Source organism: Pyxicephalus adspersus, chromosome 6 (assembly GCF_032062135.1).
Source record: "Pyxicephalus adspersus chromosome 6, UCB_Pads_2.0, whole genome shotgun sequence".
Taxonomy (NCBI): Eukaryota; Metazoa; Chordata; class Amphibia; order Anura; family Pyxicephalidae; genus Pyxicephalus; species Pyxicephalus adspersus.
In genome coordinates, this window is record NC_092863.1 from 54,596,693 (window position 1) to 54,624,096 (window position 27,404).

At 36.0% G+C, this 27,404-nt stretch overlaps 1 protein-coding gene across 1 annotated transcript in view; it reads left to right on the top strand.

The window, feature by feature from the left end:
* Positions 1 to 27,404, top strand: part of CLIP1 (CAP-Gly domain containing linker protein 1) — a 44,962-nt gene that overhangs the window by 10,127 nt on the left and 7,431 nt on the right. Inside the window, exons 7-18 of the mRNA XM_072415839.1 lie at positions 2,470 to 2,586; positions 3,077 to 3,134; positions 4,063 to 4,146; positions 4,265 to 4,421; positions 6,552 to 6,717; positions 7,432 to 7,647; positions 9,975 to 12,734; positions 15,195 to 15,332; positions 16,207 to 16,313; positions 18,325 to 18,445; positions 21,238 to 21,290; positions 25,142 to 25,259. Of these exons, the coding sequence (XP_072271940.1) occupies positions 2,470 to 2,586; positions 3,077 to 3,134; positions 4,063 to 4,146; positions 4,265 to 4,421; positions 6,552 to 6,717; positions 7,432 to 7,647; positions 9,975 to 12,734; positions 15,195 to 15,332; positions 16,207 to 16,313; positions 18,325 to 18,445; positions 21,238 to 21,290; positions 25,142 to 25,259 (4,095 nt within the window). The remainder of the gene's footprint in view (positions 1 to 2,469; positions 2,587 to 3,076; positions 3,135 to 4,062; positions 4,147 to 4,264; positions 4,422 to 6,551; positions 6,718 to 7,431; positions 7,648 to 9,974; positions 12,735 to 15,194; positions 15,333 to 16,206; positions 16,314 to 18,324; positions 18,446 to 21,237; positions 21,291 to 25,141; positions 25,260 to 27,404) is intronic.

Below are 27,404 nucleotides of genomic sequence, written 5' to 3' on the forward strand. Positions count from 1 at the left end.
GGATGTCAGGGACAAGATTGTAGACCTACACAAGGCTGGACTGGGCTACAGGACTATCGCCAACCAGCTTGGTGAGAAGGTGACAACAGTTGGCACCATAATTCGCAAATGGAAGAAACACAAAATAACTTTCCATCTCCCTTGGTCTGGGGCTCCATGCAAGATCTTCCCTCGTGGAGTTGCAATGATCAGGAGAATGATGACAAAGCAATCCAGAACTACACGGGGGGAACTTGTCAATGATATCAGGGCAGCTGGGACCAAAGTCACCAAGAAAACAATTGATAACGCACTGTGCCATAAAGGCTCAGGACAGCACAAGTAAAGGCTTGTCTGCAGTTTGCCAGTGAACATCTGAATGATTCAGAGGAGAACTGGCTGAAAGTGTTGTGGTCAAATGGGACCAAAACAAGCTCTTTGGCATCAACTCAACTTGCCATGTTTGGAGGAATGCTGCCTATGACCCCAAGAACACCATCCCCACCGACAAACATGGAGGGTGGACACAATATGCTTTGGGGGGGTTTTTCTGCTAGGGGGACAGGACACCTTCACCGCATCGAAGAGACAATGGACGGGGGCATGTACCATTGGGTGAGCACCTCCTTCCCTCAGCCAGGGCATTGAAAATGGGTTCTGGATAAGTATTCCAGCATGACAATCACCCAAAACACAGGGCCAAGGCAACAAAGGAGTGGGTCTAAAGGTTAGAGTTGCCAAACATCAGGTTTGAAACCTTACTGACTTGGAGAGGATCTGCAAAGAGGAGTGGAACAAAATCCCTCCTTGGGGAGATTTGTGCAAACCTGGTACCCAACTACAAGAAAAGTCTGACCTCTGTGATTGCCAACAAGGAGTTTGCCACCAGGTACTAAGTCATCTTTTTATGAAGGGATCAAATACTTATTTCACTCATTACAATGCACATCAAGCCCTGACTTTTGAGCACTGGGTTTTTGAGGGTTCTTTTGTTGTTATTCTGTCTCTCACACCTACAATCAACCTACCATTACAATTAGACTGGTCATTCCTTTGTCAGAGGGCAAAAGTACAAAATCAGCAGGGTATCAAATACTTCTTTCCCTCACTGTGTATTTCACAATGCATTAACATAATACACCCAAGAATAATTCAATAGGATAAACTTTAAAGGACCAAAGTCCTTTAACTTGGAAAAAAGTCAAAATATGTATTGTTTGTGTGATTTGTAACCATAGATAACTGCGCCATCCTTGGGTCATTTATTGTGTGCCAGAAGCTCCACTTTATCCTCCTTTTTTTTTTTTTTTTTTTTTTTTTTATATAACTTAAAAGCAGACCAAAAAGTTTCACCTCATTATAATAGCCCACTGAGGTACTTTATCTTAAGCACACCTTAACTTTAATATACATTTTCTGGCCACTTTATTAGGTATACACTGCCAGTACTACATTGGATCCCTTCTACCTTAGGTACTGCCATATTTCCATGTGTAAATTCCATGTGTGTAAGTTCAACGATGTGCAGAAAGTATTCTTCAGGTATTTTGGTTTACATTGACATCGCTAGCTTCATGCACTTGCGGCAAATCTGTTGACTATACATCCATGATGCAAATCTCCTGTTCCACCATATTGTAAAGGTGCTGCATTAGGTTGAGACTTGTAGGTCTGAGGTCTTACTGAGGTCATGTGATTACCCAAAACTCATTGTAATGTTTGAGATGATTTGAGCTTTGTAACATGATGTGTTACTCTGCTTCAAGTAGCACTCAGAAGGGTACACAGTGGTGGACCTGGTCAGCAACAATACTGTTGGGGCTTTATTATGAAGCCAATTCGGCACTAAGAGGTCCAAAGTGTGCCAGGAAAATATCCCCACACTATTATCTTCATCACTAGCCTAAAACTGTTTATACATGGCAGGATGGATCCTTGCTGTCCATGAATGCCACAACAGAAATTGAGACTCATCAGACCAAGTAATATTTTTCCTGTCTCCTCTTGTCCAAATGTGCTTGGAGTCTATCAATTCAAAGGCTCAGGGCCCTGTTCTTGGCTGACAGAAGAGGCACCTGGGTTGGTCTCCTGCTGCTGCATCTGCTTCAAGGTTCAAAGTGTTGCATATAGAGATTCTGTTCTGCATACCTTGGTTTTAGTTATTTGAGTAGACTGTTGCCTATATATCAGCTTGAACCTGTCTGACCTCTGGCATCAACAAGATGAAAAAGAATGCCACTCACTCTAGATTAGATATTTACGTTAACCTGCAGTTAAGCAGGTATACCTAATTAATGGCTGGTGTGTGTAGGTCTTGGGACACCCAGGGCATGGTCTGCTTTTGAGAAAATGTATTTCTATTTAATTTTGCTTATTTTAAATATTCAAAAAGACATACTGTGTCTTCCATGTGCTTGGTTGCATTTTTGTTTTGTTGTTTCATACATTTTTATTATTATTTTGCTTATTTCATTCATTACATTCTGCTAGGCAAATGAACTGCAGAAGCAGTTGAAGGAGCGTAATGAAACGTTTTCTACCCTAGAGAGCAATTTTCAATCCTTGCATCAGGCCAAAGAAACCTGTGAAAAGGAAATGGAGGATTTGGTAAGGTTATTGTTCATTCATCGTGTTTTAGACAGAGCTTAAGACCTTTCAACTCAAATGAAGGTCTGCTTACACTTCCTAGGGCCATTCCATGTTAAAATCACCTACTGTATGAAGGAGCATTCAACCTAAATCTCACAAGATGACACTCTCTTGCAATGAATAGACTGCAGTGTCATCTTGTGAGATTTCACCTGCTCTGTGTTTCACAGGGCCAAGGAGGGGAAATCGAGGTTGATTATATAAACTGACGTTTGGTAAGTATAGTTTTAACTTTATCCAGTCCAGGTATTGTGTGTTTTGTGTGGAGAACAGGAAGTCTGGCCCGTGTAAGCTGACCTTTCATTTTCATGAAGGGTTCACTTTAAACTTTTAGCTTTTATGTGATAACATATTGTTGTCTAGTTTCCGCAATTAAATATTGTGCTGCTTTTTAAAATGTCTAATGCACACTTAATGTTCGTGTTAATCAACTCTGTTTTCCTCCTAGAAAAAAATTTTAAACTCCTCAACTGAAGAAAGCAAGGTTTTCCAAAAAGTTATGCAAGGTGAGCTGCATCATTTTTTTTTAAGAGCATAGTAATATGCGACTTTAGTGACATTTTTTTTTCTTTAAATAGAGCTGGTTCACTATAAGAAACAAGTGAGGGGGAGTTTTTGAATTCTTACTACTGTACATTTTTTTTTTTCAGCACCTCTCAATTCTAATGCAGCCTCGACATCTAGGGAACTATATTTGTAACATTTATAGGTTTTGTTTTGGGATTTTGGATTATATTCAATTTCCTGTGCCCTTTGCAATATTCTTTGTGCTTTAAATACAATAATGAAAAGCATGTTGCCAACCAAAGATTTAAAGATGAATTAGATAAAAGATATGTACTTTTCATTGTGATGCATTGGAGCATTACTCCCTTGATCAGATCAGTTAAAATGTATGCCTGGCTAAATAAAAAATAATATCCAGTACACCTCTGCAGGACATACACATCCCTTTAACAACCTTCAAGTACAGGAATAAACCTGTTAATATGCCAAGAATTCAATCCAATTTACCTGTTATGGGGTGGCAACACAGCCTTTTGTTGACTAAAATAGCAAGGAATAGTGACAGGTTTGCCTGATTGTTTCTGGGTTTTTTTTTTGTTTTTGCTAAACTACAAAACCCATTCTTATTACAATGACTCCATGACGTGTTTTCTCTAGTTGTAGTGTAGAAAAGGTGTAGAAGGGCTGAGCCAAGAGTACACAGGACAGCTATTTGGCTTGATACCTCAGCTTAAAATGCCAACCAGGGAAACTGTATTTTTTAGAACACAGTTAGAATTGGTAGCCTACATATTCTGTCAGTATAAGTTTTTTTTTTTTTTTTTTTTTTTTCTTGATTGAACAGTGTTGCTGTCAGAATACTGCTCAGAAATCTGTGACGATGAGTAAATAAAAGTATATTGGCTCATTTACTTGTTTGTTTTTTAGAAACCGTGGATAAATTAAATGAGAGAGAATTGCAATGCACAGAAATAACGAAAAAGCTGGAGGAGTTGCAGCCCCTTTGTGCTGGTGAGTGTTTTTTCTTAGGGCTGTATGTACAATATACTTTTTCACCAGTATTTATAAATAGAAAGCACTCGTGACTTGAACCTTTTAAGTTTTAAAAGTGGCTCTTCTCCCTGTTTAGTGCTGGAGAAGAAGGTGAAAGAAGGCGAAGAGAAAGAAGAAAGCTTGTTGAAAGCCAAAGCTAACCTGGAAAATCAAATCTCAGAAATGATTCAGTCCTCAGGAGACAGCTCTGTCCAGCTTTCAAAGTTGAATGAAGAATTGCAATCTAGGGAAAGGTGCCTTTTTTTTTTTTTACAAATGATGTAAAATATTAGCAAATTTAGTTCTTGTCAAAAAAAGTTTTGGTTTGTAAAGGTGTGTTTTAAAATGTTTTTTAGATTAAGTTTATTATAAATGATATTAGTGGAATTTTCCCTACTTACACATTTTTTGAAGACTATGCTGCCTTAGGCTGCCTTAAATTTCTTTTACTGCTAACACTGAGGGGTCTCCATCTTGGCAAGTAATCATCAGATTTTCATGAAATCTAATATTGATTGAGAACTTTTCAAGGTGAGTGGCTCTTCGGTAGAACAGCCAGCAGATAGGCAATTTAGACTGGTTAGAAATGAATACCTAAAGAAGGCAAATTCTTTTCACATGCTAACCAGTCCTTCAGTCGACAAGCATATGTAACAAAGATTTTGAGCTCTAATGACAAAAGCTAACTCGCCAAGATAAGAATCCTTGTTTTCAAAAAAGGGACCGCTATTTCAGCAAGAGTCCTGTAAGATTTTAAAAGTCATGGATGTTCTTTTTATCCTTGTAGAAAACAATAAGTCTTTGAATTTTTTTTTCAGTAGTTAAAACATAGGGATGTGCAAAGTATATTGGTGTATTGCAGTTGATTGGACATGGGAATCTTTTACTTGCTTTACTTACTTACTTTTCCGTGTATACTGACATCTACAGGGGTTGTACAGTGGCCAGCCAACACAACTGTAGGGCAGCCCAAGTAAATCCCTTTTCTACTGATATGCTTCACATTTTTGCTAGAGTATGAACATCTTTTTATGAGTTCTGCTTTGCTTTTCTCTCCTTTTTTTTCCCCTTGCTGTTTTCCCTTTTTCTCCCTTTTATTGTATCTATAATCTGGACCCATCTCACACCTGCAAAAGCAGGTTTCTTTTCTGTAGCTATCCAGGTGACCATGACTCATTGACTCATGGCAAGTGTATCTGGATGAGCATGGACAATCTGCAAGTGCTTTTTGGCACTTTTTTTTACATTTTAGATGGTCTCCCCAACTCATCCTGATACTAGTTACACATTAATAGGCTGTTGACTATCCCTTTGTTTTTTCCCTGTCTCTGAAGACTGAAGAGCATAGAAGCTACCTGTTCTCAGACATTAGCCATACATTTCAAATTCCTGATCTCTGTCCCTTACTGCAAAAGAGGCTAACACTGAAGGACTGAGCAGTGAAATTATGGGTTGAATGTTGGGCTTGTTTGCTCTGTGCCCTTTCTCTGAATCAACATTAAGAAAGCATCCTTTCACTGCTTCTCATGCCTTGCAGAGTCATGTGTAACTCTAATCCCCAGTCTGTTTATACAGACCACTTACACTAACTTGGTCATCTTTGGCCGACCAAATCTCAACTGCTGCCAGCTGTCAATGTTGTTTTGAATACTTGAGGCCTTGCCCCGTACCTCTTAGTGAACCAAGCAGGAGAGTAAAAGCTAAAACTCTGTTCTGAACTTTCTATCCTGTACATTGAAGAGCACCCTGCCTTTTCAGGCTTGGGTCGTTTATAATCCCAAAAGGTATAATGACCTTTCTATGCATTCTGTTTGGTCTTTTCCTATTCAGAGAATGAAATGTGATATGCCTTATTCATTTCCAAAACACAAGAGCTATAAACCTAGATGTCATGGAGCAGGAGAAGAGCAATTCCTGCTTGGGGAACAATGTAATTGTTATACAATGAGAGTTTCTTTTGGTGACCCTGTTCCCTCTAGGATTCTGAGGGTTTAGTTTATTCTTTTCAAACGTTGTTCATGTGTAGTAGTCCTTCCTGGGTCCTTGGCTTCAGGTTTCTTGTCGCTATAAGTGCCCTTATTTATTTAGGGCAGTTTTCCTACCTGTTTGAATCTTCAGGTGGCACTACTACGCACAGTCCTTTTGACCTATTTCATGTCTGACTTTCCAAGGGGTACAACATTCTAAATGATCAAAAACTTTTTTTTTGTATAGTATTTATGTTGTAATCATTGATGTAAAGTAATGAAAGGTTAATACTGACTAGTTGATATAAAGAATCATCTCCAAAAATCTCCAAGCTAGTATTTAAGTAGTAGTTGTGTTGTATTTGGTTTAAATCTATAAGTTGAATATTTGTTACTGAATTTGCCTGTTGTACACAGAAATTTAGCTGATCTTCAATCAGAACTATCAAAATCCAGAGAAATGGTAAAACAACTGCAGGAGAATATTGAAAAGTTGGGATCTGAAGCTAAGCGCTGTTCTGAGGAAGCTCAGGAATCTCACCAGTTGGCAATAAAAGCATTGACTTCTGAAATAGAAAGCTTGGTAAGCTTGGTATTCTTAATACAACAATTTCCTTTCATAATCTGATCATTAAAGCCAAATGTGCCGCATATTGATCACAAGAATATGAAGGTCATGATGCATAAATACAGAACCAGAATGCTTTTAACCTGTCAAGTTGTATTCATAAGTTGAGACAAATGATGCTGCTAAATGTTAAAGTAAGATTTTTAAAAAAATTCAGTGGTGGTTACTTCTAGTAGTAATATGCAAAATGAACCTTCCTCAAAATTTTACCCTTTCTCAGATGGTTGTGGTAGAGCTTCTTTTAAATTAAAGTAATTTGAAGATATAGTATGTTTGTTTTATTGGGCTTTAGTTATAAAACTAAAAAAGTAATCTGACATCCCTCCAATCATTCCCTGTTGGGAATTAATTACTGTAATTGAAACACATGGACCTGGACGATTCCCACAGGGGAATGTTAGAGGAAATGTCTGATTTCATGGTAAATAAATAGAGCCCCTTGTGTTAATGTTGAAGTGAAGATTTTTTTTTTTTTTTAAGACTTTCACATTTTTTTGTATACGTTTTCATATTTTTCTAATAGCCAGTGAAGTGTGACATTTTCTTTAGGAATGCAAGACAGGAAGGAGAACAAAATCTATAACCTGTTTAAATATATATATATATATATATATATATATATATATATATCTTTTAAAGTGATTTTTTTTCTTTTTTTTTTTCTTGTAGAAATCAATGGTTGAACAAGTTCAGAATAAAAATATAGAAATGCAAGCTTTGCATGAAAAGTCAGTTGCAGCTTTAGTTGGCCAGCATCAAACTGCAATTAATGAGCTGAAGCATGAATTGCAGACGAAAGAGGAACTTTGGAAAGCTGCCCAAACTACACAAAGTGAAACAGTCAAACAAATGGAAGAATTGCAACAACAAGCAGAACAAGTAAAGGTATTTCTTATTACAGTAAATCTAAATGTTCTTTCCTGCGTAAGACATTGAAGTACTGCATACAATATTCTTGTGCAGATATATGAATAATCAACCTTTTAGAAATTTGTCATGGCTGTACAGTCTTGTCATGAAACATTTTTTGACAAGTTGTAGATATTCTATGGGTTGAAATGGGACAGTAGTATCTGTGCTAGAACTGATAAAATACGTTTTATCTCTTAAGTCAGTGAGCCTGTTTATAAAATGGGCAAATCTTACTTCATTTACTAGAAATATTTTGGTTGATAAATCACGAAAATCTGCTAAAACAAAAACTAAGAGCCAGACTGTCTTAGAAAAAATTGTGTAAGGTCTTAAAAACTGTGACCCATACCTCTGCTTTTTTACCCTCACCTTCTGTGGTCCTTGGACCCCTTGAAATTATATTATAGTGTATATACAGGTTAGGATCTTCATGAATAGGATTTTTTTAAGTTTTTGGCACTTTAGCTATCTAAACCTTATACACAGAGTTGTGGAAGCCTCTACCCTTCTGTCTTTACTGCTATGGTAGTAAAGACTGCATAGGAGTACAGGGCCTCCTGGCATATCTAGGTCACATATCCCTGGAGGCTTTGGGGCTATTCTTTCTGCGCATGCCCCTTTTCCCTTAATGGAAAAAAAGTGCCGATATCATGCATGCACAGTTTGTTTATTATTAGGAAGATACGTCACCCGATCTTGAGTGCAAGATTGGGTGATGTAGGTAGAAGAAATAGCTTCCTCTACATGGCGTGGGACTGATTCAAGGACAGCTGTGGAGGGATTGAAGGATCTACAGAAGTTAAGTGGTATTTTTTAATTTTAATAAAGTTTTGCTTTAAGGAAAGCGCGTTTTGTAATTTAATTTATGATACATAGTGTTAAGATATTTTTTGGACAGATTGTAATTATAAGGGTGGGTTAGAGTGTGGAAACAGGGAACATCAGTATTTCATCAAAATAACCCTAACATTTATTTATTGTTATTGGCTTTTGAGTTTATTGTTAGGATCTGGTGCAAGGGCCTTTTTCTTAGCAGAGTTTGACACCTTTAGTAGCATGTTCACTGCAAATTTTTTCAGCTTTTAAGAGCTAACATTATTTTCCATTCATTTTCATAACATTTACGTTAAATGTTGGTATTTTGTGTTCCTATGTATGCCTTGTGTCGGGTGCTTTAGTTAAACCATTTTATTTTGGCATTTCTGCATTGCTTCATATTATTGCATGTATGAACTGACACACAATAAGACGTAAATAATATGTTAAACCTAAAAGCAGAATTCCTCCATTGCAAATTGTAGGCCTGCCCCACATCCCTATTTTATTCTCATAACACTTCATGCATCTTTAGTCAACACATGTACAGTAGCACAAAATTAAGCTGGTCTTTGGGGATAGAGACCATATTAGGTATTACTAGATATTGGAACAATTAAGAAAAAAAGTTACATTAAAGTTATCAAAGTGAAAGTTTTTCAAAATTATAGTTAGAAGAGACGTTATTTGTCTGACAAAAAAGACTAAAATCCATAATATAAGCATTTTAAATTGAGTTTTATTTTAGTGCAGTGGTCAGGGGTTTAGAATCCTTTGTCAGTGTTTGTTGCTTTCTGTGTGCTTGTTGAGATTTCCCCTTGCATTTTGTTTTTGCTGTGGTAGGAAAAAATCACCCGATTTGGTATGGAGATGGCATTTAAAACCCCACCAAATCCTCCTCTATTCTTTGCAAACCTGAAAAAAATATTGGCTAAAGTTTTGCCTTTTCAAACTTATTGTATGCAAAGGCTGGGGTACAGGTGGGGTACAGTAAATGAAGCATATCATCTAAACCCTCGCAAGCAGGTATCTATATTTGTACATATGGTAATTCTTTACCATACTAAAAAGAGATGTTTTACATTAGTTGGACTTCATAGTTCACATAAAGTCCAACACTGCACAGTTTTAAATGGTCGGTTCACCCAGTGCTTAATAAAAGTTCCATGTACTCTCACGCCATGCAAACCAAAGGGTACAGTAAAATCACCTTTTTTACCAACTGAATTATGTACAGCTGAAAATTGTGAAATTAAACCTGGTATCGTATAATAATTATAATAATAAACATACTCTTGAAATCCTACCCCTCCCATATCACAAAGGTAATTTAATAAAAAGGTGAACAATCTTTTTGTATTTAAAATTCAGTATTAAGTGTGTCAATTCATACATATAATTGCTAAGTCTCACCTTGCTCCATGTCTCCATTTGTGTGCTTGATTTTCATTTTTTTCCCTTCTTCCCAACTTTATCCCTTTTAGTCCTTAACCTGTATGTTAGACTCCAAAAGGAAAGAGGTTGAACTTATTACTGAAGAGATGAGGGTTTTAAAAGTGGAAAAGGACACCCTTGCTCAGGAGGCAAATACTTTAAAGCTGGAGAAAGATGTTCTTCTTTCAAAGATTGTAGAGTTTGAATCTTCTGTTGATAAGATACACCAAGAGCAAAGTCAGCTACAGTTGCTCAATCAAGAACTTAAAGCTGCAAAAGATAGCATTACCAATGAGAAGCAGGGGCTTGAAAAAAGATACAGTGATTTATGTGACACCTCTGAAACATTAGCACTGGAAAAAGAAAAATTAAAAACTGATTTGGACAGTGCTAGACAAGAGATTCTTAAATTTAGTGTTGATTCTGAAGGCTTACAGTCTTCAATTACTGCAGCAAATGCCAATATGACAGAACTGCAGAAGAGCAAGGATGCTCTTTTTTCAGATTATGTAGAACTACAAAACAAATTTCAGCAAATGCAGGAGAACCAGATCAAGCTGACTGAAGAGAAGATAGTCCTTGTCAAGGACAAAGATGAAATTATTGAAATGCTTAAGAGCGCAAAAGAAGAGCTTGTTAATAATCAGAGAGCCCTAGAAAAACAAATAGATGAACTTGAATCAGAAAAAAAGCTGTCTTCTGATAAATTTTTGGAACTTGACAGCAGGATGACTGCTCTGGTTAATGAAAAAGTAGAGCTTATGAGAACCATTTCAGATGTCCAGTCTGAAAATGAAAATCTTTTGGAAAATCAAAATAGTCTAAAAACGGATAAAGAAAATGTTCTTAAAGAAAAAGAAAATTTAGAATCTCTACGTAGTTGTATAGAACATGAACTGAATGAGGTTAAATCACAGCTAGATAAAGCAACCCAAGAAAACCTAGAGTTGATAAGCAGAAAGGATAAATTACTTGCGATGTGCACTGTTTTTGAAGAAGAAAAACAAAAGATGGAGGAATATCAAAAGAACATCATGGATGAAAAGAATTCTGTTATGGTGGAAAAGGAAGACCTTAATCAGAAACTTGCATCTTTGAAAGAAGATATGGAAAGGAGACAAGCAGAATTAACCAGTGAAGTTTATACCCTTAAAACAGAAAGAGATAGGATTCTAGCTGGAAACTTGGAGCTTGAAAACAAACTTTCTTCTTTAACTGTAGAGAGTGATGCATTAACACAGAGAACTACCGATCTAACTGCTGAAAGGGAAGAACTCTTGTTAACGCAAAATGAGTTAAACACAAAATTCTTAGATTTGCTTCAAGAAAAGGACAAGATTGTTGTTAATTGTAATGAGTTAACAGCTGAACTAGTATCTGTCCGAAAAGAACTTCAGCGTGCACAGAAAGATAATGAAGAACTTCTGGTCTCTAAAGAAAGCCTTACAAACTTGCTTGAAGAAATTAAAACCAGTAGTAGCATATCAGACTCTGAACGTGTTAACCTCTTACAAGAAAAGGAAATGTTGCTTTCCTCTGAAAGGAAGCTGACTGCAGAAATTGGGGATCTGTTAAGGCAAAATGAGGAGCTTGTGTCTAAATGTCAGCAGTGTACAGAAGAGGCTCAATTTGCACAGGACAAATTGATAGGTGAAATTAATAGTTTAAAAAATGCAAAGGAGATGATGTTACTCCAGATATCAGACTTGGAAAAAATGATTGAATCAGTTTCCAAAGAGAATAATGCCTTTAAGGTAAAAAATGTAGAGCTTGAGTCTAAAGAGGAATCATTAGTGAAAGAACTATCCAGCGTGAAGACCAAGTTGGAATGTTCAGAGTCCTCTATCCTTCTGTTGTCACAAGAGAATAACAATCTGTTATCAAAGATTGACTCATTAAATGAAGAAATTATGGGAGCAAAGAAACAAGTTGAAGAATTGACAAAAACGAATGGCATCCTTTCATCAGAACTGGAACACTCAAGGAATGACAAATCTTCTCTAGAAATAGAGTTTAATAATAATTTAACAGCAAAACTGGCTTTGCTTGAAGAGTATAAAAAATGTTGTCAGGACAAGGAATTATTGACAAAGGAGAAAGAAGGGTTACTGGAAAAATGCAATGAGCTTAATACCAATTTTTCAAATTTTGAGCAGAGATTAATAGAAGAGCGAGATTCTTTTAAGAATGAAAAAGAATGTTTGGAACTAAAATGTAGAGAACTTCAGCAAACTTTGGACAACATTGGCGGAGAAAAGGATCAGATGCTATTTCAAAATAAAGAGCTTCAGAGTAAGTATGACAAACTAATGGAGCAGAAAGAAAATGTAGAGAATCTTCTCCACACTCTTACCCAGGAAAAGGAGAGCTTGGAACTCAAGAACAGTAAACTTTCCTCCAGCTTGGAAGAACTTGGTCAGGATTTTGCTTCTGAAACCAAATCAAAAGCGGAATTACAAGATTTGTATAATGGTATTTACAAGCAATTGGAAGACTTTCACAGTCAGCGTGAAGTTACAGAAAAGGAGTTAGAAAAACTGCAACAGGAGAGGTCTCATTTGGTATCCGCACAAGGAAAGATGGAAAGCACATATTCAGCAATTTTACAAGAAAAGGAAACTGCCTTGAAGAAATGTGACAGTCTGTCTGAGCAAGTGGTTGCATTAACCTGTACCAACCAGGAAGCATCAATCTTGGCTGAGCAACTTAAGGTTCAGTACCAGTCAATGCTGGGTGAAAAAGAGGACCTGATGTTGAAGTTTGATGAACTTCAGATTGAGAAGAACAGACAAGAAGAAAAAATTCATGAGGTATCATACTTGACAAGTGAACTAAAATTACTAACACAGAGCACTAATTTCAGGGCTAACTGAGTGTTTACCTGCACTTGCATGCTTTTCACCTTACTACTTCACAGTAATAGGTTATTAGAGGAATGGGTATTGTTTTTAATTGGTATATAATTTGTATCCAAAAACTGTGAATAAAAAATACCAGTAAATGTTTGAGTTTGAATTGAGACCTAGTTTAAAACATAAATAATATGTTTTAAGTAGAACAATGATTTTTTTTTCCCGTAGGTTTAGTGGTCCGTAGGCTCAAAAAGGTTGTTGACTACTGAGCTAGAGGGGTATTTCCTACTTTTAGGCTTCCACGTGGACAGCTTTGTATTGGTGTATCACTGTTGTGTAATGCCAGTGAAATGCTTCCTTTTGCAGTGATGAACTTTTCTGACCTCATACAAAATTTAAAGTGCAAAGCTAAGACGTATTTATAAAAAAATAAATAAATAAATACTATGGTAATATTCAGACATGCAAAATAAATGTCCAAAGACAACTCTTTGGAACAAGTAATGAATATAAAAATCCACCAATGATGATTTTAGAAAACGGTGATTTAAATTGTACTATTGACGTCAAGGGGAAGATGAACCCCCACAGTTACCAGGTTTTAAGGGTTTGCGCTCAACAGACAGATTGGACCTTCGTAAAAAAAAAAAAAAATAATCACAATATGCATTTTTTTTGTTGGTCAGTATCACTGTGGTTCTTGAAATGTTCGGCCAATCATAGAAATCGACATATCAGATGCCACATGAGCAATTTTCCATACTATGAATCTGGCAAATGTTTCTCGGTCTGATGCAGAGCGGACACATTCAAAACGACTTCAGGCATCCCCTGTACACATATCAGATTATTGCCTCAGATGACCCTGAATGTTCGTATTGGGCCTTCTTATCTTAAGATTGCCACTAAGATAAGGGGTTCATGAAGTTTGAAGGTGCAACTGACTGCAAGTTAACAGATGACCTCCTTATACAATAAGTGTGTATATCGTGTCATGGAGAGTATGTGAATACATGATTACTAGCGATCCCTTTCCTGGGACAACTATTGACAACTAGTGACAACTATTTTTTTTACATCAAGGAACATCTTCCAGGTTTGTGATATGGAATATTGGTCACTTTAGTGGTGTCTGATCTATTGGGTTCTGTAAATAGCCAATATCACTGTCAATTTAGTTCTTGAAGGATTAGCCAACAAACCACATTGTGACTGCTAATTTTTACTAGGGTCCAATCTGTCTGGTGAGTGCATACCATACAATATGATGTCCGTGGTGGTTTATTTTCCATGACCATTTGCTAGGATCATTGGTGGACTTTATTTTATCATGGACTATCATGGGTGAATCTGAGCAGTCCAGAAATAAAAACATTTGGCACTTACCAATTGATTTATAAGACCACCATTCCAGGTTTGCTGGACCACATAGATTTTCCCATATTAGTCTTGAAAAGCTTTAATAAATCAAGCCAAATGACCCTTTTTCCAGGCTAAAAGTGTATAGCAAAGTCTTAACCTAGACTAGCTGTAAAGGTTTAGCAGTAAGACGTCCAATAATGTTTTTGGACTCCCAGTAAGACCTGTCATCATACCACCTTTTCCTTGTCTCCTATATTAAAGAAATAAATATATAGGGTTCTGCTAGAATTTTTTTTTTTTTCCAAAAATGTTGTCTGACTGCTTTGGCATTAATTCTTCAGTCATGAAACCAAGACATAGGCAGCATGAGTGCCGGCATCTTGTCTGGTTCCTATTTCTTTAAACTCTGGGACAATAATTAAAAAAAAAAAAGCCTCAAAGGCAAAACATTACCATACAAGGTAGGCATGAGTTATTCATAAAAGGCCTTTTTTATTGCCATCATGGCAGGTTCCCTAAACAATGAGTGGAATTTGTGAGAATGTGGCACTGGCTTACAGGTGGTTATTCACTTGAATAAACAATGGATTTTATTTGGAAAGGTATACATTTTTGTGCCAAAGAAGTGTGGAAAATGATGGCTTTCTATGATGAAATATGCAAATTGTACTTCTCCCCCTCATCGCCCACTTCCCTTCCCAAATTACTGATTGTATTAGAGCACTTACTGTTTGATTCTGTATGCTGGTGGTCTTAAAAGAATAGTTCTTAAGATAGCCAATAAAAAACTAATATAATTACTATTTAAATTAGAATTTTTGCTAATGCATGCAACAAAGAAAATAAGTATATCGATCTACACTTTATCTTAAAACTTCTATTTGGTTGATGCACAAAAGCCATTTTAGGGCATGTCCATGTGTTTTTCCTTCTACATAAATAAAAGGTAAATGCCTAAATTCCTTTGGAAGATAGTTGCAGTACACTTAGTAATGTCAAAGTGTTCTTTTAAACCAATGTTCCCTTCTGACTTACAATCCCTACTGTTAAATGTAGGTTTCACAAATTGCAGAAGAAGCTCGCCAGAAAATTGAGCAGGTGACTGCAGAGAAAAATGCACTGCTCAAAGAGAGGGCTGAGACCATTACTGCAATGGAAGAGCTCAAAAAACTTCACAGTGATCTGCAAAAAGAAGTAAGTATATGTTATACCCCTTAAGGAATATTGATCAGAGGCCACTAGACCGAAGTTTCATTTCAAGTCATGGCCGAGAAAAATTCACCTAAAAATGTGGTAGTCAATGCCAAATATTTTCTACTAAAATTTTTATATTTGTATGTGATGTGTTAATTTGTAGTGCTGTGGTAAAATCTTATTTTGGCACCTTACAAATTTCTTATGGGTATTTCACAAATACATTTTTTATTGCTTATTTTATGTCCCATGTTATCCCATTAGGATAAGACAAGCAGAATGTTTTCTATGTTTTCTAAATTTACTTTGTTTATTTAGTGGACCACAACCTCAAGAAGTTGTATTTTGGTAAATGTTAATTTTTAAATATAAATCTGTACTATTTTTTGTTAACATGATCAGAAGTAAAAAGAAATGACACTGTAATTATTTTTATTCTTACCTCACTGGTTTATGTTGAGGGATGTTAAATTACTTTGACAGTTTTTGACTTTGACTGTTTGGAATAATGTTGGCACGATAACATTGATAACAATAACCTGATTCTGTTTGGAGACGTTGATAAATTTTCAGGCTTTTTTCATAATTTCATAACCAAACTGCAAGAGTGTATTTTCAATTAGTATGTAACCTTCATTGGCACTTGGCGATAATTGCAGGTTTACTAGAGTGCCTTTCTAATAAGAGTAATACTATTAGAATGCCATAGGATTAGCGGTTATGTAATAATCCTTAGCATTAACCCAGGGATTAAACCAAGCAAATACTTCTTTTAGCTTTACAAAATAACACTCAAATATACCAGCAAAACTGTGTTTTTAGTCATTTCTTAATAAATGTTGTGCGTGCCATTGATGGCTTTTATTCTTCCTAGCTGGAAAGCCTAAGAAAGCAGCAGGAGTCGGCTGCAGAACAAATAAGTAAGACAAATGGCCTTCTGAAAGGAGAATGTACGAAGACAGAAGCTCTCAAGAAAGAGTTGTAAGTTCCTTTTTACTTTTTAAGGTTTTAGAGCAGGAACCACATTTTCTAGTGTGGGTTTGGGATTGTCTGTTAAAGCTATAAGTGGTGGTAATATTTTTTAATTTTCTGATGCTGCAATATTTTTGCATGTCTGTTTTGGTAAACTAATGTAGTTTACTGTTACTGTTATAGTATTGAAAAGCTTTTAGGCACTACACACTTTTAGATGTATGATATGTGGATTCGACAAGCTTTTCTGCTTATGAACACTAGTGGTGGGCAACTGTATTTAAGTCAGCTAAACGTAAATATGTAGACTGCCATTGTTTAAACTTTCAGAAAATTCTAGTTTACTGACTTTTTTAAGACTTCATTGCTTTCTGACCCAAATACAGCATGTAGATTAGAAATCAGAGTGGAGTCAAAGCTTTGATTCTAGCCAGCGATGTGATAAATATTGAAATTATTGGAATAGGATGACAGCCAAGTAACTAGCATTTGCTTGAAACAGCAACATACATATTTGTTCACTTCAGGTTTTTTTTCTTTTTTACCCACATTTGGCTTGTAAAGCAAAATTACAGAACCATAGAATATACCTTGTACCACATATTTCCCCTCTAAACAGACATGGCATGAAACCGAGGCTTGTGCAAGTAGCAAATATGCAGCTTCACATGAATGTTTTTAGCTAAAAATTATTTCACTTGATTAATGAGGAAGTAAACCCACAAACGACTCAAAACCATCCGTCCAGAGGGTTCTTCCATCCGGTCCCGCGTTGTCCAGGCATCCGTCTTCGAGCCAGCACGCTAGGCGCTGCCATCTTCTCTCTGTTTTTCCAGGTTCTTTGTCCTATGCCACCCAATGCAGGCGCAAGATCGGGTGTCGTAGATGGGAAAAAAATTTGCCGAACTCACTGCACATGCCTGAGATCGGCAATTTCTTTCCCTTTTGGCGAAAGGGCTCCTTCTGCGCATGGCTGGGATGCTCAGGCATGTGCAGAAGGAGCAGCCATGCAGCCTCTGCACTCCATTTATTAAGGGGGTGGTGCTGCACTTTTTTTTTTTTTTTTAAATAAAAAGGTGTAATTTTTGTTAAATAATAAGGTGTTGCACTTAAAAAAAACACAGAATTTTTACCTTACATAAGAGGTAAGTGAAAATTCTGAGTTTAGGCTTTAAAGAATCATCTGACAGTACAGTGTTCAACACAGAAATTTTTTAAAGCTGGGTGGGAAGAAATTATATAGGCAGGTGAAACCCCCTGTATTGTGACCCAACAAAAATGCTGGGTGCTGCACCCGGCTAAAAGGTGCTTGGGAGAACACTAGAGTATCACTAGAGTAGCGTTTCTTGACCAGGGTCTCTCCAAAGACTCCAAAAGATTGCTAAGTCTGAATGTATGAGGAGGAAACAGCTCCATTCCAAAATGTCCGGTCATTAAAAACAGGGTGAAAAGGCATGATCTAGGGGGACAGTATTCTCAATATGAAGCTTAAATCCATTCCCTGTCAGGAATACAACTTCAAACCAGCAATAGGAAAGTTTAAAATTAACTTGTGTATAGTTTTTTCTAAAGAGTGGTTGATGCCTAGGACCAACTTACAATAGGCCAAACATGTAATCAAAAAGTTGGAAGACCACTTGGTCTTTCTTTTTACTATCAATATCCTATGTTTTTGTATTTTCACATCCCCTCACCATGTAAGTTTTTGTTTATAGATTGATACAATACAAACTTGAAAAATAGAATCTTTCAAATGAAAGTCCTAATTTTGACTTAAAATTTTCCAAAATGTATGATAGTGTATTGTAGAACTTTTCTGTTGAATTTTGAGTGAACACAAGCTTAATTTCAGCACTTTTCCCCTGGCATATCATACATTTATTTTATATGTGCGGGCCTCCAGATTATGTAAGTCACATGATCTGGGATGTATTTTTCTGGAGCTGTGAACACGATTCTATCCCACAGTTTCCTTGCCTGTCATGTTTCCATAGAAACTCTGTTCTCATTGTCCTTGCAGGGAAGAGCTGAGGCAGGCAGCTGAGCACAAGTCCCAGCAGTTAGCAGCTCTGCAGGAGGAGAACCTCAAACTTGCAGAGGAGCTTGGAAGGAGCAAAGAGGAAGTCACAACTAACCAAAAGGTCAGTAAAGCCCAATTCGTTTTTTTTTCTGTCTGTTAAAGATCTGATGGCAGACTATCTATGTTGGCTTTCACAATCTGGGTAGATAAAATGGTGATTTATCGTAATTAGCAATCTATAATATTTAGAATAAGTCACAAATATTACATTTCACCCTTTTGAAGCTTGGCAGTTTGCTTGGTTAGAATAAAACAGGAATATGTATTTGCAATTGCAGCATCGGAATGTTGGTAAATTGCTTCTTGCTTTATCTTTCATTCACGTAGGTTAATGCTAGGGAATGTAGGAGGATTTCTATGTATGCCGCAATTTCTGCTACATTCAACATCAGATTCTTAATGAACACCTTTACTTTCTGGAAGATGCATTGCCTTAAAAATGTTTTGTCCTGCCAGATTTAAAATTATAGCAATTTGTCACCATGGCAACTGTTCATTTTTCTCACTTGATTGTTCAAGATGCACTGCTAACAACGTCACTTATAAAATGTGTGGGTAAAATGTCATGAGCCGGCGTACACATATGTGGGGTGATGAATACATTGCTTTACTGGTAAAAAAAACTTCTCGGATGGGTCTTTTGGGTTGAAGGGAATGGGTTGACTAGTTTAGCATTTTGTTTATTTGGTACTTGTTAACTTTAAATCTTCCACATTACTTTGTAATATATTCCTAAAATTTTAAAATGTCATCATGAAAAGCAGTAGTTGAAATGCTGAGCTTGGAAACATGCTCCACACATTACTTTCCATGGTTAATGGCAGAATATTTTCTGAAGGGATAAAAATCTTCAGGTGGTAGTGTAATCATTGATAGTTTTGGATTTGTACATAGCAATACAGTGTGTTTTTTGTAGTCCGATATTCATCTCTGGCAGAACAGTCTGCCTATGTGTGGGTGTCTGCAGTTGGCACTTGCAGCGGAATTTCTATTTTTGGAGCTTGACACACTTTAAAGGTGACAACAATTTTCACAGTTTTGTGTGTTTTTCAAAATGTGTACATCATATTAAATCACCTAATTAATCAGACTTTTTATGATTCATTAATAAACACCACATTTCAGCAGATGATTGTAAAAATACTGATTGTTGTACAAACCTCATTTTTCAACTCTACCAATCGTTAATATAGATTTCCTTTCATCTATCAGGACAATACATTTATTTTATTCCCTATATACCTTGTTACGTGCCCTAATGCACAATAAAAAGATCCACTTTCATTATCGTTTTCTATAAATATCTGATAGAGACATCTTAGTATGGTTTGATATACAGGCATGACTTGAGATCTTTTTTGAGCTATATTTGTTACACAAGTATGAATTGTCAGCTGTGCATGTACAGTGTTCTCCCCAGACCCTTTTTAGCTGGCCGCACCACCCGGCACTTTTCAGTAACCACCCGACTGTTTTTATGTGGCTACTGAAGAGTTCGGTCACAATACATGGGATGCCACCCGCCTACAATTTCTTCCCACCCGGCTCAAAAAAATTCCTGGGTTGAGCACTGATGTATATTTATGGGATGAAAAGTGCATTGTGTTTGAATATTAAAAAAAGGTTTTCATACCTAATCAGTTGTTCCTGACTAGGACTGGAAGCCAGCTTAGTCTGTGGGTATATCGCATACACAAGGTTGTCACTTGGATCCCTGCCAGCTATCAGTCAGCAGCAAGACTAAACTTTTCATTATCTGTCTGTTTTGCAAGTTCAGTACAGTGTACTGGATTCTAAAACTATTTCTCTATTGGAGTTCTTACAATGGTACATCCCAATGATTGTATAGTACAAAAAGAAAATTACGCAATGATATCAAGTTGGATTCCTATAATAGCATTACATTAAAAAGAACCCTAAACTCTGTAATATAAATTAAAAGTCTTTAGATTAATCTGGGGCAAATTCCTAGCTCTAACCATCACTCCTTTATAATGAACCCAGGGCACATCAGTCTAATGTAAAAGTGTATAGAGCCTGTAGGTATGGGCTTTTTATATTTCCAGCAAACGTTTTTTTATGAATGGCTGTATGGTATTGTACCCTATTACATGGGTATGATTTCCAGCAGAGTTTCAAATGTTAAATACAGTTGAGTAATGTGACATTTCCTACCAGGTTCACCACTTACTGTTAAAAGGTTACCTGCACAGTTAGAACTGTCAGAGGATCAAGCAACTCCTCAGCAGGAGCACTGAAGATCTATGAACAATTAATTTTCAATCTGTATACTCTCCTGCTGATATTGCAGTATACATAGGGGAGTTATTTTTATCAACCTAACACTACATTGTTCAAACAAAGAAAATACAGGAACTATGACAATGTTGTAAATAAAAGTACCTCTAGGAACAAAAATTTAGAATACAGCTGAGATGAACTACACAGATGCAAGCCGGCTGATTATAGCACATGCATTAGCCCTGGCTAGCATTCCCTGTAAGCCCTATGCCCACCCCAGCTAACCTCGGGCCAAATTTAATTGTTAATAATAAACTGGCTTGCAAATACCAGCTAAACTCTGGTTACAATGGTTATATCTGTAGGTGCGTTTTTAGGTCCTCATTTCTGCACTTTAACCTAACTTTAACTTGTTTTGCTTCTTCAGAATGTGTAGTAAAAAGGATTTTTTTTGTCTATCATAGCTGCATCACTGATGTACAGACGAGTAAACGTCTCAGCATATACTAAATCATTAAAATGATAACCAGGGTTCTTACAAAATCCTTCATAATGTTGTCTAGTTTTTAACTGTATAGCTCTGTAATTTACTCATATTTATGTTTGTTTTAGCTTGAAGAGGAGAGATCAGTATTAAATAATCAACTACTAGAAATGAAAAAAAGGTAATTGTTTTGCCTATTTAATATTTTTCAATTTCTCTATTTGCATGTTTGCAGTTTGTTATGCCTGAAAAAATGACTGTTTTCAAGTTGCTAAGAGCTAATACAGCACCCAATACACGTTCAACTGACAGACAATGCAACCCACTCTCATCACCAAACATCCAAAAACAAAAAACCCAATGGGTTCTAATGATTATTTCATTTGTTCAATATACACTCCAGCTTGTGTCCCTATATTTCATAGTAGGAATTGTGATTTGCCCTGTGCACCTCAGGGAGTTTATTAGCAAGTTTATTTTTTTTTTATAGGACTTGGATACCATATAATTAGTTTTAGTCAAATACCATTTCTTTTTTGTCAATCCAGTTGACAAGTTAATAATCCAGTCACTTATATATTGGCATTTACCATTGTAGTAGTCCTCTATTTATTTGCTCTAATTTCCAGTTCTAATTGGCCAAATCATTTTTGTTGTATTGGTATATATTAAATGATAACTATTCTTTTAATATGGTGACCTAGATAGTATGGCTTTTTTTTTAATTCATAGACACAATCTTGCTTGCATGCATGAGTGCCAGCAAAACTCACTGCTGCTTCTTTGTACAGTATCTATACCTGTATTGTACATGCAGCAGCAAAGAATCTCCACCTGGTCTTTTCCAATACTATTCACACCCTGCTATTGCTTAATCTAGGTCTCTTTCCTTAAGCATAAAAAGGATTTCAAATATGTTGGGGATGGTGGTTGTAATGGCTGCCTGTGAAAAATAATGTATTAATATGTAGAAAATGGAGTGCTGTGCACTTTGTTTGCATAGGCACAGCTGGTTACCAATGTGTATTGACCTACACATTGTCATTTGGTGTTTTCCAGGTCTGCCAATGGCTTTCCATGCCATGTTTGTTTTTTAGAACATGTAGCATCAAACTTTTTAGAGAGCACTGTATATTTTTTGTTTTTTTACTTTTTGCATAGTTTTTTTTTTTTGTTTTGTATATAAAAATAATATTTATGCAGTCTGTTAGTGGGCTGTTCCTAATGTAAGAACTACTTCTTCTCCATACAAGTCAATGGAAATGTAAAATCTTCTTGAATTAGGCTGATGTAGTTTAGAAGTAGGTAGAAAAGAGAGCAAGTGATAATCAAATGCCCTGTCAATAAATGATCTCTTAAGCATTTCCATGACACTTTCCCCAATTCTGTTCCTTTTGGGTGTCCCTGCACACATCTGTATAATCCCGCTACCTCCTTTTTATATACTGCTTGTATAGTGTGTAACCATCAGGAACTCAAATTCATCCATCTTACTAATAGGAAAATATGATATTGTTAATAGAATTTAAGCTGCTGTATTTAAGTTGTTATGCTATTAGCTAGAACAAAAATGTAACATATTGCAAGTTACCTGCCTTTAAATGTTATGGTGTATATATACAGTAATCATTTTGTAAATTTCTGTAAAATCAACTGAAATCTGAAACCATGTTGTTAGCCATCATAGCTCTCCCCTATGAACTACAAATAATAGTAATAGAAATGTGAAAAGGGGCTGTTTGTAGTGCACTTTTGACTTGAAGTCTATGGGGACAATGCTGCTCCTCTAAAGATGCAGTGCAGTAGTAGGCATTGTCATCCTAGGACATGAAGTGTGCTATTGGCTGGATCAGCTACCAAAGGAAAAGGAATTCAGCCACCACATCTACAGGCTGGTAGGCTGCAATGTATTAAATATTTGTTTTTGTTTTAATACAGTTTATTCAAAATTAGAGTGTATTTGGGAGGAAGACTGTATAATTTTGCTTAATGTTTTTCCTTTTCAGCCATTTCCTGTATTTAGCAGGGCATAACTAATAAATGGTATTAAATGAGTACAGTCAAATACAAACAAACATTTGTATTACATTGATAATTTTCTGTAACTGAAACTTTGTGGATTGCAAACTGTCCTGCTGTGTTTCAGCTTGCGCTGCTAATCAATGCTCATCCCATTCCTTTCTCCCTTTCTACTTTTTGCTTCCTTTGCTATATCTGTGTGTCTTTTAATGGTAAGACTGAAGAAAGTCTATCCCCGTTACAACAAATAGCTTTTTTTTTTTATTTCATATTTTTTTTAGTACAGCATTGTTGTACGTATTTTGGCTGCATATGTCCCAAAGTGTCTTGCTTTTGTTTTTGTAAAAGAAAAAAAGCTGCAATTATTTTTCCAACCAAAAAAAAAAAAAGGAACTTTCCACATTTTTTCCTACTTGTATATCATATATTTTCTCTATTCACATTTTCTAACGTGGTCTTTGTTATCTTGCATTTTTAAGCTTACCCAGTAACACCGTAAGGTACTTGTTTCATTACTGAATGTGTATGAGTAATAAGAGAAGAATCTTTGAACCAATAGTGTAGGTTTATTCTAAGCTGAGCCTGTTGGGGATTGTCCCAGCTGCTGACAGATGGTGATCTGGTGGCGTACTTTCCATTCACGTTGACTTTTATTCTATTACAGCTAAAAAGGTGCTACAAAGACCTGAAACCTATATAGAATTTACATTCTTTTTGATTTCTTCTTCCTTCTGTCTTGACCATTTGTTACTTTATTGACATTTCATTTGAGGATGGGGCACCAAAGGGTATATTGTCAACTCTAGCTATTTGTGCTATTGCTTATATTCTTCTCGACATCTTCTGGAATGTATAACTAGACCTCATTCCAAAATCACTGGAAATGTGGAGCATTTTCTTAAAGATGAAATGAAATAGCTGTTTTACATGGCAACCCTGGCTGACCTAGGGATTTAGTCTAGTGCATATTTTGTCACTGGCTATCGACACTAACATTTAGATTCTCCACTTGCTACTCTACTTTTTGTGTACATTTGCCAAGTTGTCAATGTGTTGCTTCTTTTTACTTTCTTTATTATGGCATTGTGTTTTATGTATTGGAAATCAAAGGTCTTGATTTTTCTACTAGTATTTAGGGCTACCAGAGATAGCATAATCATTGTATTTAGTTATGTACTTGATCACATTTTGGAAACTAATCACGTTGATAGTAATTTAATTTTAATAAATCTATGTATTCCATCTATTTGATAATTGAAAAATAAATCTGATGATTTTAGTTGTCCCAGATGATTATACCTAGTATACATCTTATTTTATTTAGTATGAAAAGGTTATTAAGTAGATTTGTTTTATGAAGGTAGAAAACTGTCACAGACTGGAAATTGTTTAGAATTCTGATGACAGGAAATACATTTCAGCATTAATAAAACTGCTGAAGAGGACCAGCTGATCCTTCCATCATCATACCCAATGCTTTGCATGCTTTTTGTGCAGTAAAGCTGTGCATGGTTTTGTGTGCTTAGTAATTTCACTAAAATATTTTACTATTATTGGTTAACTGATTTTTAAGCGTGATTTACCTTTCTAGTTTTCCACAGGATTTGTATATTTTAGAAGTGATTTTAAAGTCCATCCTAAAGTTATTGGCCACCCAGGAGTTAAGTGGAGGCAGTAATGGTAATCTGCTTACTGTTCTTACCCCCTGTGCCAAAATGCAGAAGTGTAGGTTGCCACAGTAAGCACCTATCTCAGTCTGTTTTGGGACTATTCTCTATATACTCCATAGGAAATTTTCTGCCTGATTTTGGAAAATAACTATTAACAAGTGCTTTGCATGTGGCCAGGAGGCACCGACCAGAGACAGATTAATACCACTGCTTCCCTTGCTCCCAAAATGCCTAGATTTCCTAATTTTAGTTTTTTTTTTCCTTTTGGAGTAGAGTTCAGTACAGACAAATATTTATTATGTTCTCTAGTTACTTCTTTGTTTTTTTACATTGCTTTATGCAGAGAATCTGTTCTAAAGAAAGAGTTTGATGAAGAGAAGTCCTCTCTACAAAAGTCTCTCTCCAGTACCAGTGCCTTGATAACTGACAAGGACAAAGAACTAGAAAGACTACGGAAGGAGGTAAGAGATGGTATTAAACAGTAAGTAGTGTTGGCTGATTGGAAGACAAGTCTTAGCTGATCCTATAATAAGGGATCAGCTAAACTTATACCATGAGGATGAGATCCGATCTTCTAGCATCTGTTGTTTTTTTTTACTTTACATGCTTTGTACTCAGGCCTGGTCTGCATTTGCACTGCAGGTAGGCTAAATGTAAACCAAGTAATGTTCACTGGCATAGACCAGTGATGATGGCTCTGCAGAAATACATGCCAATGGCATCATTTATATTTTAAAAGTTGCTTGAAATCCCTGGATGCTTAATGCAGTTAGATAATTCACTTAAAGCAGAACTAAACTTATTAGTGGTTGGTGAACTTCTGCCATATTCATTAAGTATGCCAGCTTATTTGTCAATTATAACACATACTTCCTTGTGCTTGACGCATCACTGCAGGGATGGGAACCTCCATTCCTGCATGTGCATGAGTTACATTTTCCCCAGAAGATGGCTGTGTGTGGGGCTTCTGCACATGGAGCCAAATTCTAAGCTACATGATGCATATGTTATGTAGTTTAGAGCAGAAACGAAAAGCCACCAGGAGCTAGGGAGTATATATTTGCCAAACGACACATTGCATGTATCTGTTGTCAAATAGTACTACCTCCTGTAGTACTATTTACTAGATTATAGCTTTATTCTAGAAAGGTAATGTAACTGCTGTTTTAAATGACCTGAAAGCTAGCTGATTGTATAAAGAAGTAAAATAATTATTCAGATATCAATAGGTTGCCTACACATACCTCTGCCAGCATAGTGTTTCTGAACACTTGGTTTCTTGAACTCTGCCATAGACCTATTGTTTGTGGTTCACCAGTTCATATGACTAAACATACACGCATGACCATCTCATTGGTTCACACTTTGCATTGCTGCATGAGGCATCTGTCAAAAATCCTGCGTTGTGAAATTCAGGGCACAGCAAGAGAGAAATTAATTATTAAAAAGTCTAGCTGCATCTGCTAATGCCTTATACCTTTCCCTTTTTCGCACATAAGTAATATTATATATTTATATATATATATATATATATATATATATATATATATATACACACAGAGAAATGGTCTTTTAGAATTAGCTAATAGTACTGTTAACTACTTTAAAAGAAAACACCCACACCTGAACATAACATAACCTAATGGCGTATGTTAAAAATAATGAAATATAACACTAGATTACTAATAAATAATCTGCACTGAGAATCTTCAGTAATCACTACAGTTTAAAATATGAGTTTTTTATAAACCCTTTTTTATAGTTTATCTGCTTTGTTCATTTGGCCTTTTAGTGGTGAAAAGTAGATGTTGACTCACTAAAGATCTTTCTTGTGGAATAAGTGACAACTGTGCATTGGATTTACTGTGCAGCTGAAACACTGAAAGCACAATAGCTTTTTTCTTCTTTGAATCAGCCTGAAACGTTATTCATGGCCTTTTGAAACCATAATTAAATGCATGATCTATTTAATGGTGGTTTATTGCTGCATGAGTATACAGCTTAACCATGGGATACCGGTGTTTGTTGCATGTTGCAATGAGTAACATGGACTATGGATGTAAAGGTCAGTGTTCATGGTATGGTGTGTGGGTTTAGGTGTTAGTAGATACTATTAATATTTACTGGCTGTGTATAATTTGTTGCTGATTTGTTTTTGGTTCTGCTATATTAACATTTGGTGTAGTGTACAAATAACTTAAAAATTGGTATTTTTATTTGAGTTGACTTAGTTTGTAAACACAATGCCATGTAGAAAAACAGAACCTTTTCCTTATTTTATAAAGAAGGGCTTTGAGAGTGTGGTGAGCTGACCTCAGATTTCAATGTTTGCTGAAAATGTGCATTGACAGTCACTTGCCATTTGCTGTCTAATCTCTTTGCTGTTTGGTCAGTGTTTGAATTTTTTACATGCATACTAAAATGTAAATCGTTGACCTAACGGTATCGGGATCTTTATTAAATTGCAATTCAGTGAAAAATACACATTTTTTTGATGATATGAAGAAAAGAATAGATGGCTTTACATCTCCCCCAGTAGTTAATTCTGTTGCATAGAAGAATGGCTGCTTTCGAAGGTAAAAACATCTTGTATCTGGTATTGTCAG